This window comes from Periplaneta americana, chromosome 2 (assembly GCF_040183065.1).
Source record: "Periplaneta americana isolate PAMFEO1 chromosome 2, P.americana_PAMFEO1_priV1, whole genome shotgun sequence".
Lineage (NCBI taxonomy): Eukaryota > Metazoa > Arthropoda > Insecta > Blattodea > Blattidae > Periplaneta > Periplaneta americana.
Genome location: NC_091118.1, coordinates 48,417,137 through 48,429,245, shown reverse-complemented (window position 1 = coordinate 48,429,245; position 12,109 = coordinate 48,417,137). Strand labels below are relative to the sequence as shown.

Here is a 12,109-nt window from a genome sequence, read left to right as displayed (position 1 = left end):
AAACTTGTTTCTTAGTTCCTGTTTTGTTACAAAAATTACATTTAATATCATTTTCTGTTTTTTAAATACCTCTTTTACTTCTTTATGTTTGTTTGTTACCCCAAAATAACAGTTGAAGCTTCAAGTACTGTTAAGCGTAATTTTGTTCTTCACATTCCAATTCATAGTTTAGTTCTGCTTCAACTTCCAAGTAGTTCTAAAACTCTTAATTTTTCAAAATGGGAAAATCTAAGGACACATCGTAGAAGCTGTTGTGTGTTATGTATGTTAAATGCGTGAGTGTCGAATGCACATTTCATTATAGTGGGCTTGGGAGTGAGCCACAGGGCGGAGGGTAGATAGTAGACAGAGAACAGATGCCATGCGGCGAGAGTGGCGATGTTCTTTCAGATTTAACTTACCCTTCAGAATTTTCCATTATTAAAATACAATACAATACAGGATCAAGCTCCCCTGCTTCGAACACATTAAGTTCAATATGAATAATTTTGAAATTGTAATCTACATTATCGTTTGAGTTTCATGTTTTTCCATGCAGACATTTTCAAAACGCGAGAATGACGACACTTTCTATTTAGCCTAGGACTACATGAATTAGAATCTTCCGAATTTTGTTCAGAAAAATAGAATGAAATGTCGATGTTCAAATACTACATAGGCCCTAAACTTATGTAATGTATGTTCAATAACGAGTCTCCTGTGAAGGAGCATTGGATGTGGGTTCAATATCACGTGTTATTGTTTTTACTAAACTAAGATAGTGGAAAATGTTGGTATTTTAAAATGATCCTGAACAAACTCCGATAATTTTATCTGGTAATTAATTTCCATAAACGACATCCTCATACCCCGTTATGTCGTTCACCATTTGTTAAATTATTTCCGTAAACAAGAGACAAGTAAGGTACTGCTAAAGTAAATAATTTTCCGTAATTATTTACTTTAGCGCTATTCTTCGTATCCTTTCTTTATTTCTCTACTCTTCCTGTCTGATTTTCATCCAGCTATACTTTAGATGGTAATTATCAATGGAAGTAACTACAGTAAAACAGTTTTGTTTTTAATTGCGGGAAATATACATCGACAAAAGCGCAGAAAAAGTGTTTGGAAGGTTTCAGGGCGAACATAACCTGAACTAACTTAACCCAACCCTTCGAACATAAAATAATGCTTTAATGCTCGAAGACCCAACCTAACTTCCGAAGAGTGGGGAGGGGGAAGTAAATTTCGCCAAAGCGGTAAATAATATGGCAGCTGCGAGTATTTTCGTAAAAGAAGAGTTATTGGTTAACACAGTTTTCCCTGTACCAATACTACAACACCAAAAGGGCCATAATTAATTTACCGCTTTGGGGAAGCGATACTAGAATTATTCACTTACTTGTGTTACCGGTATATTACTCATTTCACTGTCACAGGCTTCAAACACACTTCGCAGAAGAGACGTAAATTCAAGTTTATTGTACGAAGTACTCCTATTGAAGTTTATTTCATCTTGAATACTCTTCAGTTCCCTCTGTTCAAAAAGACCAGTCTCTCTGTTTAATTTTACGTATTTGTTTCCTACAAACTTACGTTTTCGAAACACCTTCGTTGATCTAGGCATCCTTTTCACAAAAATGTGCAAAACTTCAAATCCACATACGTATACCACCAAAACTTAAACACTAATAGTGGAATCGACTATCGATACTGCTGACAGGCTGGTAAACATCACAGTAATACGCGTAAACTCACCAGAACGAGAAATAATGAAGATATCGTAACTCCGTGCGGTTCTTGGGTAAGTGGACATGTGGCGTTGGGTTACCATCCGTCCGGAAAAAAGACCTGTCCTCTTTTTTAATCATTTTATCCTGTTCGGCAGGCATTTAAAAAAATTGAGATATTTCGCATTTCAACTAGAATTAATATGAATATTGAATAATGTGCGATATTATGCACAGAATATCTAAACAAATGGTGAAAACCTATGAAAGAATTTAACTGCTTTCAATGGGAAAAAAAAAGAAAAAAAAAAAATATGATGACCTATTGACATGCATTGAATTCTTACACTCTAAAATCGTCACTATTCATGATTCTAAGCTATTTATCAATTGTATTCTGCAATGTACGAAGATATGCTAATCAAGTTAATTTAGACAAAGATTTAAGCTTAGATAAACAATGGTGCAAATTCTTCCCAATACTTCTGCAAGCACTGAAACTTTCTCAGATCTCTTATCGAACAGTTTTCAGCTCTGCATGCTGACATGCCGGAGAGAATTTTTCTCCACTCTGTCGATCCTTCATTATATTATGATAACGCAGAATTCCTGCATGGAAATCTTATATCATTGTTGTTCCTGCAATAACTCCCATGTAATATATTTATCGATTTTCAGATTTTTGTTCTATTAAATAACTTAAATAGTGATACAGCAAATAATAAAATTTCCTATATGTAATTATATTTCTTTTTTCGAAAATGTAAGAATTCAGTCTCCTATGTATGGCTGCCATAGGATGAATAAATGTGTTTTTTTCTTCCTACTGAAAAATGTTATATTTTGCACATAGGAGTTATTGCAGGAACAACGACGATATGCTTCGAATTTAGCAACATATTTCGAAATGTTGCTATGCAAAATAGGGCCAAGAACTTGGGGGGGGGGGGGGGGGGGAAGATAGAGATTGGCGAGAAGCAACAACAAACCTTACACAGTATAGGATTGTGTTTGCATGAAGGGGAAGAAAAACACTTAAAACTAATGAAGAATAGTTTATTGAACAAGACTATAAGGCTGCATTACATAAAATGGATTATTATTTATCATTTTCAAGTTATTTATTTGGTGTTACTGAATTATATAATTTATTTAACTGAATTGTTGTTATTTTATCCCTCAGAATTTACACTTTTAAAACAGAAGTTAAAGTAACACTAAGAGATTTTTTTTTTTTTTTTTTTTTGCATTTTATTTTTGTTTCCCGTGCTTTAAGGTAACTTTGTATGTACTGGTACTAAAAGTCTCCCAGAATTTTTGCCCTAAAATGTAACATTACCATCAACTTTTATCGCATATACATCCAATGTCTACAAATAAGCAACATTTATTCTCATAGGTCGGTCATATTATGCTAGGTTACCTAAATTAATTTTAACAAACATAGAAGTGAAGTCTATGAAACTCAATGCACATTAGGGTTACCAAGTTTTCAGAATGCCAATAAGGGACAAGATGAGGTCGAGTCTCGAGGTGTGATGTTTATTGCAATAAAAAGGCACATAATTTGAGAGAACCCCATATGCACATCATGTTATATTATTTCCATAGTTTTACACATATCTAAAATATTCACACTGAATTACTAATTAGCAACTTCCTTCATTATAATTTTATTAGGTAGCCCCACTTCAGAGATAAGGATATTAAAAAAAAATTGAAATGGCTTTGTGCTACATAAATTAACCAATAAAATTACCAATTTCTAGTGAAAAGTATGCATTTTTATAAACTGAATTTATCACATTACTACTTAGTATGAAGTCTCTTACGATTATTACTATTTTGTTTCTTTTTGGCATTAGCTAGCAAAGCTGAATCTATCTTAATGCTTCAAAAAATGAATAAGAACTATGATTAAAAATTAAGGTAATTAACAAGGGACCACCAGTCTTTTACCAGATATGTGACAAGATTAATGGGCTTGTTGAGGGGTATCTAAGTGACGTGAGGCCGAGGATTTTTAATCATTGAAATTTTTTCACATATTCCTCGGCCTCACGTCACTTAGATATCCCCTCAACTAACTCACTAATGTTGTAAAACACCAGCTGTCCCTTGCTAATTACCAAATTTAAGATACTACTGTTCAACCATATGGTTATGTCACAGAGTCATCGAAACAGGGGAAATCACGTGACAGTTATTTACTTAAAGGGGCCCTTTTCTTTCACTTATTTTAAACAGATGTTTAATATTACGTAGACTTCCAAGTCATGTATTGTGGGTTCCTATTACCACGGCATGGTGCGTCCTGAGGTTGCGGATAGAGGAGACGACCTCCAGATATGGAGGGTAGCTGCGAATATATAGAATAAGCTGTTGTGGACAGCCGATAAGGGGTGGTCCTCCAGCTTGGGGGTTGGGCAAAGGGCTAACAACCCATCACCGTAAAAAAAAACAGCTTGTTACGAATCCCTACAATAAGATGACACTCAGGAGGAAATAAACACAGAAGAAATATGGAAAATGCCTGTTTTTATTCGGTTGAGAAGCTTTTGTCATCTAGTCTGCTGTCAAAAAATCTTAAAGTTAGAATTTATAAAACAGTTATATTACCAGTTGTTGTGTATCCCAAGTGATTCCTGAACATTCTAGATTTCAGAATATGTTGAAAATGTTTGTTACTTATCACAGGTTGGCAGCACTGAATGATCTAAAATGGCAACCACACGTTAAGATAAGCATGTCTAATAACACTGTTTTTCAAATGTAGATATCGTCAAAAGTAGAGCAAAGTAAGAGTTGAAAATTTTTCAGGTAATTATCCTTACTCTATTGAATGTGTATATATATATATATATATAATTGATATATATATATATATATATAATTGGTTTCAAATTTACCTGCATCTGGCTTCACAATCAAAGGTTTACTTCACGTGTGTCTTGAGTGTAGTGTAGGTCACAGAAAAAACCTTAATTTCTTTTGAGTTTATCAATGGATTGAAATTCTGTGGCTCTTATTTTTATTTTCTATCTTTATGCTTCAAGAAACTATACAGTAACAGTACCATAACCTATAGTGATAAAGATCTATGTGTTTTTTAATAAAATGTATTGTTGCGTAGGTCACGTTGCATTGTAATTTCGTCCAGACTAAAATCAGGATGGGTAAAACTGCAGCTGAGAGAAAGAGAGTACAGCGGGAAAGGCAGAAGAAAAAGATTATGCTAAATTTAGGAAAAAAGAAAATGGGAGACAGCAGATGTGGTGAAATAAATGGAAGGCAGAAATGAACAAATCTATTGCAAAAAAAAAAAAAAACAAAAGAAGAAGAGATGTAAAGAACAGCAATGTTATAGAGCTAAATGTAAAGAAAAACTGAAGAAGGCTTCAGTAATACCAGATTCTCCTAGTGAGGCATTTAAGAATAATTCCTCGTTTGGAAAGGCGATGACAAAGGTGAAACGAAAGTTACCAAACAGCCCAAGAAAACGAGAAGCTTTGGTTGAGAAACTTGCCATACAGTTTTTATCTCACATCTTAAAAACAGTTCCAAACAAATGGCCAAACATTGCAATATCCCCTGAAGTAAAGGATTTTGTCATTTTATATTATGAGCAGGATGATGTTTCTCATTCATGTCCTAGTATGAGAGATTTTATCATAATTTGAGAAGGCAAAAAAATGAAAGTGCAAAAGCGCTGTTTCTCACTCTTGGTGAAACATACCAAATAGGCTATTTAAAGAAACTCATGTTGGAGATAGAATAGGTCTTTCTAAGTTCTGCTCCCTGCAACCACAACACATTTGTCTTTTTGTGCAGATACTCCCAATAATTTGTGTTTGTGTGTACATCACGAAAATGTTCGATTAGCTCTGGACAGTTTGAGACCAATTTTCCCGAAGACTACTTCAGAATTTGTAAACAAGATTGTATGTGATGAAATGTTATGTTTTATTTAACGACGCTCGCAACTGCATAGGTTATATCAGTGTCGCCGGATGTGCCGGAATTTTGTCCTGCAGGAGTTCTTTTACATGCCAGTAAATCTACTGACATGAGCCTGTCGCATTTAAGCACACTTAAATTCCATCGACCTGGCCCGGGATCGAACCCGCAACCTTGGGCATTGAAGGCCAGCGCTATACCAACTCGCCAACCAGGTCGATTGTATGTGATGAAGGAAATGAAGACTGCATGATGCAAACATGTCCAGTATGCGAAGACTTTGTACTGTTCAAAGAAATAATTAAGACTGTTGATGAGAAAGCATTAGCAGAAGATATAACATATGAAGAATGGGTTAAAGATGAAGCAGGAAGATTAACTCGAATGACGTCGTGTTTAACCAAAGAGGAAGCTGTGACAAAATTAGAAGAAAAACTGCCAGCATTTTTGTCTCATGTGTATGTTAAGTGAATTCAGGCACAACACATCATAGAAGAAAAGGAGAACCTGAGTGAAGGAAAACTTCTGGTGCACACGGATTTCAGTGAAAATTATCTTTTCCAGTATCAAGACGAAATCCAGTCTGCACACTGGAACTGGAACTGAAACCCATACACACTTTACACTGCTATACTTTACTACAAGGACACATCAGGAAAATTAAATTCAACCTCATATATTGTTGTATCAAACTACATGCAACATGATAAAATATGCAGTAGCCGTTTTCAATGAAGCAGTCATAGAGGATTTTAAAAGTACACAGAAAGACATATTTTCTTTGGCCAGTATTGAGTTTCAATCTGATGGTGCTGCACAGCATTTTAAACAAAAATTTTCACTTTCCTTTACGACTCTGTGTTCCTACTACATGGAATTTTTCAGCAACATCACATGAGAAAGGTGCAATTTGATGGTCTTGGAGGTAATGCTAAACATCGAGTACGAGAAGCAACAAAAGCACATAAGACCAACCCCCAGAATGCTTTTGATTTCTACATTTGTGCCAAGGAAATCTGCAAAAATGTAAAATTTCTATATGTATCAAACATATTGTTGAAAAAATGAAGCACCTTGATCAGCTGTGGAGTAATGTACAGTCCAGCCCGGATACAAGAAAAGCACACTTCAAGTCTGTCTCACCATACAAGATACAGTTTTCAATGACAGCACGAGGTTCAAGTGCAAAAATATTTTATTTTCAGACTGATGAACTTACAGATGTAAACCCTGTGCCTAATGTTGAATGTAGGGCTGCAGATTTTAAAATTCAGGATTGCAACATCAATAATGGGATTGGGTGTTAATTCAATTTACTGGACAAAAATCGCAGAACATTTTCTTGGCCAAGTTCTTTCAAGTAGTACTGATGATACTCTCAGTGTTAAATTCCTGCGTTATAATTCACGATGTGAAAAATTTGCTTAGCCTATATTAGAGGATACAAATCTCGTTGACAAGGAGCAGATAAAATTAAAAATTACATGAACCTCAAATGGATCAAAGATTAATGTTGAGTTTTATTGAGCATTTTTCTTCTTTTTTAATGGGTTAAAATGTTTTGTTCGAAAGAAAATTGATACTCCTGTGTTCTTTCTCAGTAACATTTGCACATGAAGTGTAGGTCACAACTAGCATGTCGTGTAGGTCAGAATTAATTATATGTTCTAAGTCATTATGATAATATGTTTCAGTTTGTTGTGTGTACAATTTCAACCTACATTATCATTAAATATTTCAAAATATGTTACAAATTTTTGTTATTAATAAAAGAGCAGAATTTTTAAAATAGGCTATAATATTCTTCTTGTACTTTTGGAATTTTCCCTGTTGTGTAGGTTACAGTGAACATTTTATTAAATTTATAATAGTAGCTTGAACTTGCAAGCAATTTCACTGTTCAGGCATACCTACACCTAGCACCCTAAGGACAAACATGGTATTAACAATTCTCCCCTAAGTGCTTAGATTTAGACAAAGAAAAAAAAATTGAATATTTTGTCACTTGTCGTGTAGGTCACACATGGAATTAACCTATGGTTGTGAAACTTGTACGCTCACTTTGAGAGAGGAACAGATTCTTTCATTTGATCAGTAATGCGATGATTTAAAATATAACCGTACAGGAATGACATGAAATAAGTTATTAAAAGAAAATTATGAAAAATGGCCATTCTTGTCTATAGTCCGAAAATACGTATGAGGTTCAATAAGAGACAAGCTTTCACAGTCTCAAATATGGGATATGCCGTACCTGACAACCCTAATGCACATTGTGAGATATTCATAAAAAAATAGGCCTACTTATTAAGTAACAGTACCTGACACATTTGAAGTATGTACTTACAGTATCAACACTATTTACTGGTGTATTTACAGCACTCTTGTTACTATCCACAATGCTTTTATTCTTTGTATACTGATTCCCAAGAAACTTTCTCTTTCCAAACTGTTTATAGCGACCCATTATAGAAACGCGTATAAATTACACAAGGTATAGACAGACCCTAGGGGGAAACATTTACAATTTCCACTCAGTCTATTCTCATAAATGTATATTACAGCTTTTAGTTAAACTAGCACTGGAAGAAGCACACTTAAAATACTACACCGTAACAAATGATTGCAAAATAGGGACACAACACAATTTTCATATCCGCCATTACTGTTGTTTCTCACAGACCAGTACTGACAATTCACGAACGAAAAATCACCAGTTCTTCACTGATATGTGTTCCACTGTTACCAAACGCAACGTGTCACTGATTCTCGATCTTACGAAAAATCATATCTTTCTACTTCTCTATCAAAATACGTATATTCATGAAAGGGGTATTAAAAAAAACAGAATAAACCCAACCTAACGTGTAACTGATTCTTGACCTTATGAAAACTCCCTATCTTAGGTGTCTATCCATTAGCGTGAAACTTTCATAGTGTCACACTGTTATATTGGTATGACAGAGAAAAGCTACAAAACAATTGAATGTAAATACAAACAGCACGTAGAGGGAAAATCAAACTCCACAAACAGTCGTCCATCTGCACAGCAGAATTATTTGCAATTCGGCAGGCCCTAATTGCAGCAAAGCACCTCACAGGAAAAGCTATACTCATATTCGTGGATTCACTGAGTGCATTACAAGTAATAAAAAATAATGCCCTTTCTGTGAAGATCCCCTGGATAGTAATTAACATCAAACAGTTAATATATATAATATAGGAAACGATAACACAATAAAATTAACCTGGATACCGGGACATAAAGGCATACAAGGTAATGAGATTGCAGACTCTCTTGCGAAAGCAGCCATAACAACCAACCCCGCCTCATCAATAAACATACAGATCACCGACTTAATAAAACAAAATATAAGACAAATAAACACAGAAGGCATACAAGCAGACAAACCATGGTATCTACACAAAAAACTAACACGATCTTTCATTTCAGTAATTAACCAACTAAAACATAATGCAGCAGTAACCCCAAAATATCTGCACCTCATAGGAAGGGGAGAATCTCCATTGTGTGAGTGCCAACAACAGTTGGGAGAAATAAACCATATGTTCTTCCAATGTCAACTCCATAAACAATCCATAGACGAACTAATACACGACATCAGACAAAAACTAGGATTGGGACCCTGGAAGATTCCAGAGATATTAGTTGAAAATGAAATCCAGATAGGAAAACTCTTATATACCCACATGAAAATTTGTAAAAAACAATCAGACTCTCAATATACTTTGATATTACAGTGAAAATTGTTTTCACAAAACACGACGCCAAAATCGAACGAAAGAGGATCGATATAGCGTCAGAAAACAGAAGAAGAAGAAGAAGAAGAAGAAGAAGAAGAAGAAGAAGAAGAAGAAGTATTGGCGGGGTACAAAAGGAACTTCCTCTGTTCTTGTTTAGCCAAATTTGTATTTCAAAAGTTTATTTAATGGTTTCCATGGAAACAGTGATTGTTTTGAAATTGTTTGAATTGTGGATTTATAAAGAGTTGGGTGAAACTAGAGCTGAGATAATTCCGGTGATGTTGGAAGTAAAAATTGTTGAATTTGTAACGCATTTTTGTGGAGACGCAATTGATCGTATATGAAAGACATAACAAAAGCCTACACTAACCTGTCACAGATTCAAAATATGCAAGCTGTGTAAGCGGACAATGAAGGGAACTACCTCAATGCTAGTTTAGCCAACCTATGTATCTCATATTACATGTCATGTTCTCGTGTGTTATCCTTATAGCCCTACATACCAGCATATACAGTGAATAACAGAATTATTCGGACACTTAATATTCCAAATGTTTGTATGTATGTTACTAAACATGTTTGTAAAAACGCAGATATTACGCTTGCGGTTACGTCAAATAAACCAATTTGCATAATATGGACATAAAAAGAGCTTGCTAATGAAATGGTACCGGTATGTTAATATATTTATATAAAAATAAACAAATATACAATTCACTGCGTAACAAAAATATTCGGACAGTCCTGTTGGTCCTATTCTGTACATCCCTCTTGATTACTTACATTACAAAGGAGATGGAGGTACCGAGTTTCAATAACATGCGAGAGTACTTAGTCTTATTTGTGCTGTCGTTTCAGCAAGACGGAACACAAAATGGGGTGTAAAGATAAGCAAACAACATTTAATCAGAGGCAGTTAGTGATATTCCATCACGAAAAAGGAAAAACCATTCGAAACATTGCAGATTTACTTCAGATGAAGAGAAGTACAGTGTCTGACCTAATTCTCAGATATAAAAACGAGGACAGAATGGAGCTGAGAAAGCAAACAGGTCGCCGAAAAGTCCTCACAGACAGAGAAGAATCTCTTATTATCAGACAGATTAAAAAGAACCCTCATATAAGTGCCCCGAAGTTAGCTTCTGAAATTGAATCAGCTACGGGTAAAAAAGTGCATGCCCAAACAATTAAGAGGGCAATACATAAACAGGGCTACAACGGAAGAATAGAACGAAAAAAGCCTTATGTTTGTGAAAGGAACAGATGTAAATGACTTCAGTTTGCTAAGGAATATGAAAATAAAGGCGATGGTTGGTGGGAAAAGGCTCTTTTTTCTGATGAGAGCAAATTCAATGTTTTTGGCAGCGATGGTAGACAAATGGTCTGGAGAAAGCCTAAGAAGGAAATGAAAACCAAGAATTTGCGAGCTACTGTTAAACACGGTAGAGGAAATGTGATGATATGGGGGTGCATGTCAGCTTCTGGGGTTGGTGAATTGGTGTTCATTGATTATCTCATGAAGAATGAAGACTATCTACACCTCCTGCAACACAATTTAGTGAAAAGTGCAGAAAAGCTTGGAATTGAAAAGGAATTTATGTTTTACCAGAACAACAATCCAAGCATAACTCCTATACCGTACAAGAATTTCTGCTCTACAAATGCCCTAAAGTGCTTCATCCTCCTCCACAATCGCTGGATTTGAACCCTACTGAACATTTATGGGAAGAACTTGACAGGACAGTTGGATCAAGGTCTATTTCTTCTAAAGAAGAGCTAAAAGCAAGACTTCAAGAAGAATGGGAGAAAATTCCAATAGACATAACAAAAAAATTAGTACATAGCATGCCATGCCGTCTGAAAGAGGTTATTAAACAGAAGGGTGGTCCCACAAGGTACTAATAATGAACTGGATAGTATTATTTGTTTTCAAAAAGTGTCCGAATATTTTTGTTAGTATTAGAAATCAAATATTTTCCTTTATGTTTTAATAATTAGAAGAAAATTAAGTTAATTGGAATTGTTGTGTTGAAAATGTTTATATGAAATGGGATACTTTTAGGGAAAAAATAAGAAAAGCTTATTTTTATATATTTATATGTAAATATATGTCATTGAATTGTTAGTTGACGGATGTCCGAATATTTTTGTTACTCACTGTATATTTACCTCCATGATGACGTACCTCTCATTTCAAACGTTTTTTTATAACATTGTCCAACAATTGTTTTTTTTTAATATCACTATGAAATCCTTGAATACTGAACCACATCTCCACAAAAATCACCCAAACTTCAAGGCAAAACTAACCACGTAGTTTGAATATAATTGTTTTTCAATTCTCAGGGCTCATGTATACCTTTTTAAGTGCATAATATACACAGAAAATCATCTCCTATTTTTATATACATATAACAAAACACAAAAAAGTAAATATCTCAGGTACTACCATATCCCAAAACAAAATCCTCTTCAGAAATTTCACTCCTCTTAAGAAAAAGTGATAGTTATTGGAAAAGGGGTGTGACAATTTGTACATAGAAATAGGTTATGAAATATATTGAAATGAATTAAAAAACTATGGGGGGGGGGGGGGAAACTTAGATCCCGCTACACACCACAAACGGGAGAAAAAACTTTTAAAATACCGGTAACTTAAAATAACATCAAAATTGTAG

General features: G+C 34.6%; 1 protein-coding gene across 7 annotated transcripts in view; it reads right to left on the bottom strand.

Moving 5' to 3' along the window:
- Nucleotides 1-12,109, bottom strand: part of LOC138693525 (uncharacterized) — a 70,599-nt gene that overhangs the window by 35,181 nt on the left and 23,309 nt on the right. The window contains exon 1 of one of the 7 annotated variants that reach the window (XM_069817525.1): nt 8,014-8,267. The exons of 4 other annotated variants lie outside the window; for them this stretch is intronic. In XM_069817525.1, the coding sequence (XP_069673626.1) occupies nt 8,014-8,133 (120 nt within the window). In that variant the 5' untranslated portion in view covers nt 8,134-8,267. Of the gene's footprint in view, nt 1-1,381; nt 1,527-8,013; nt 8,268-12,109 lie in introns of those variants that run through there. 2 more of the 7 variants (XM_069817520.1, XM_069817528.1) reach the window with 2 other exon arrangements.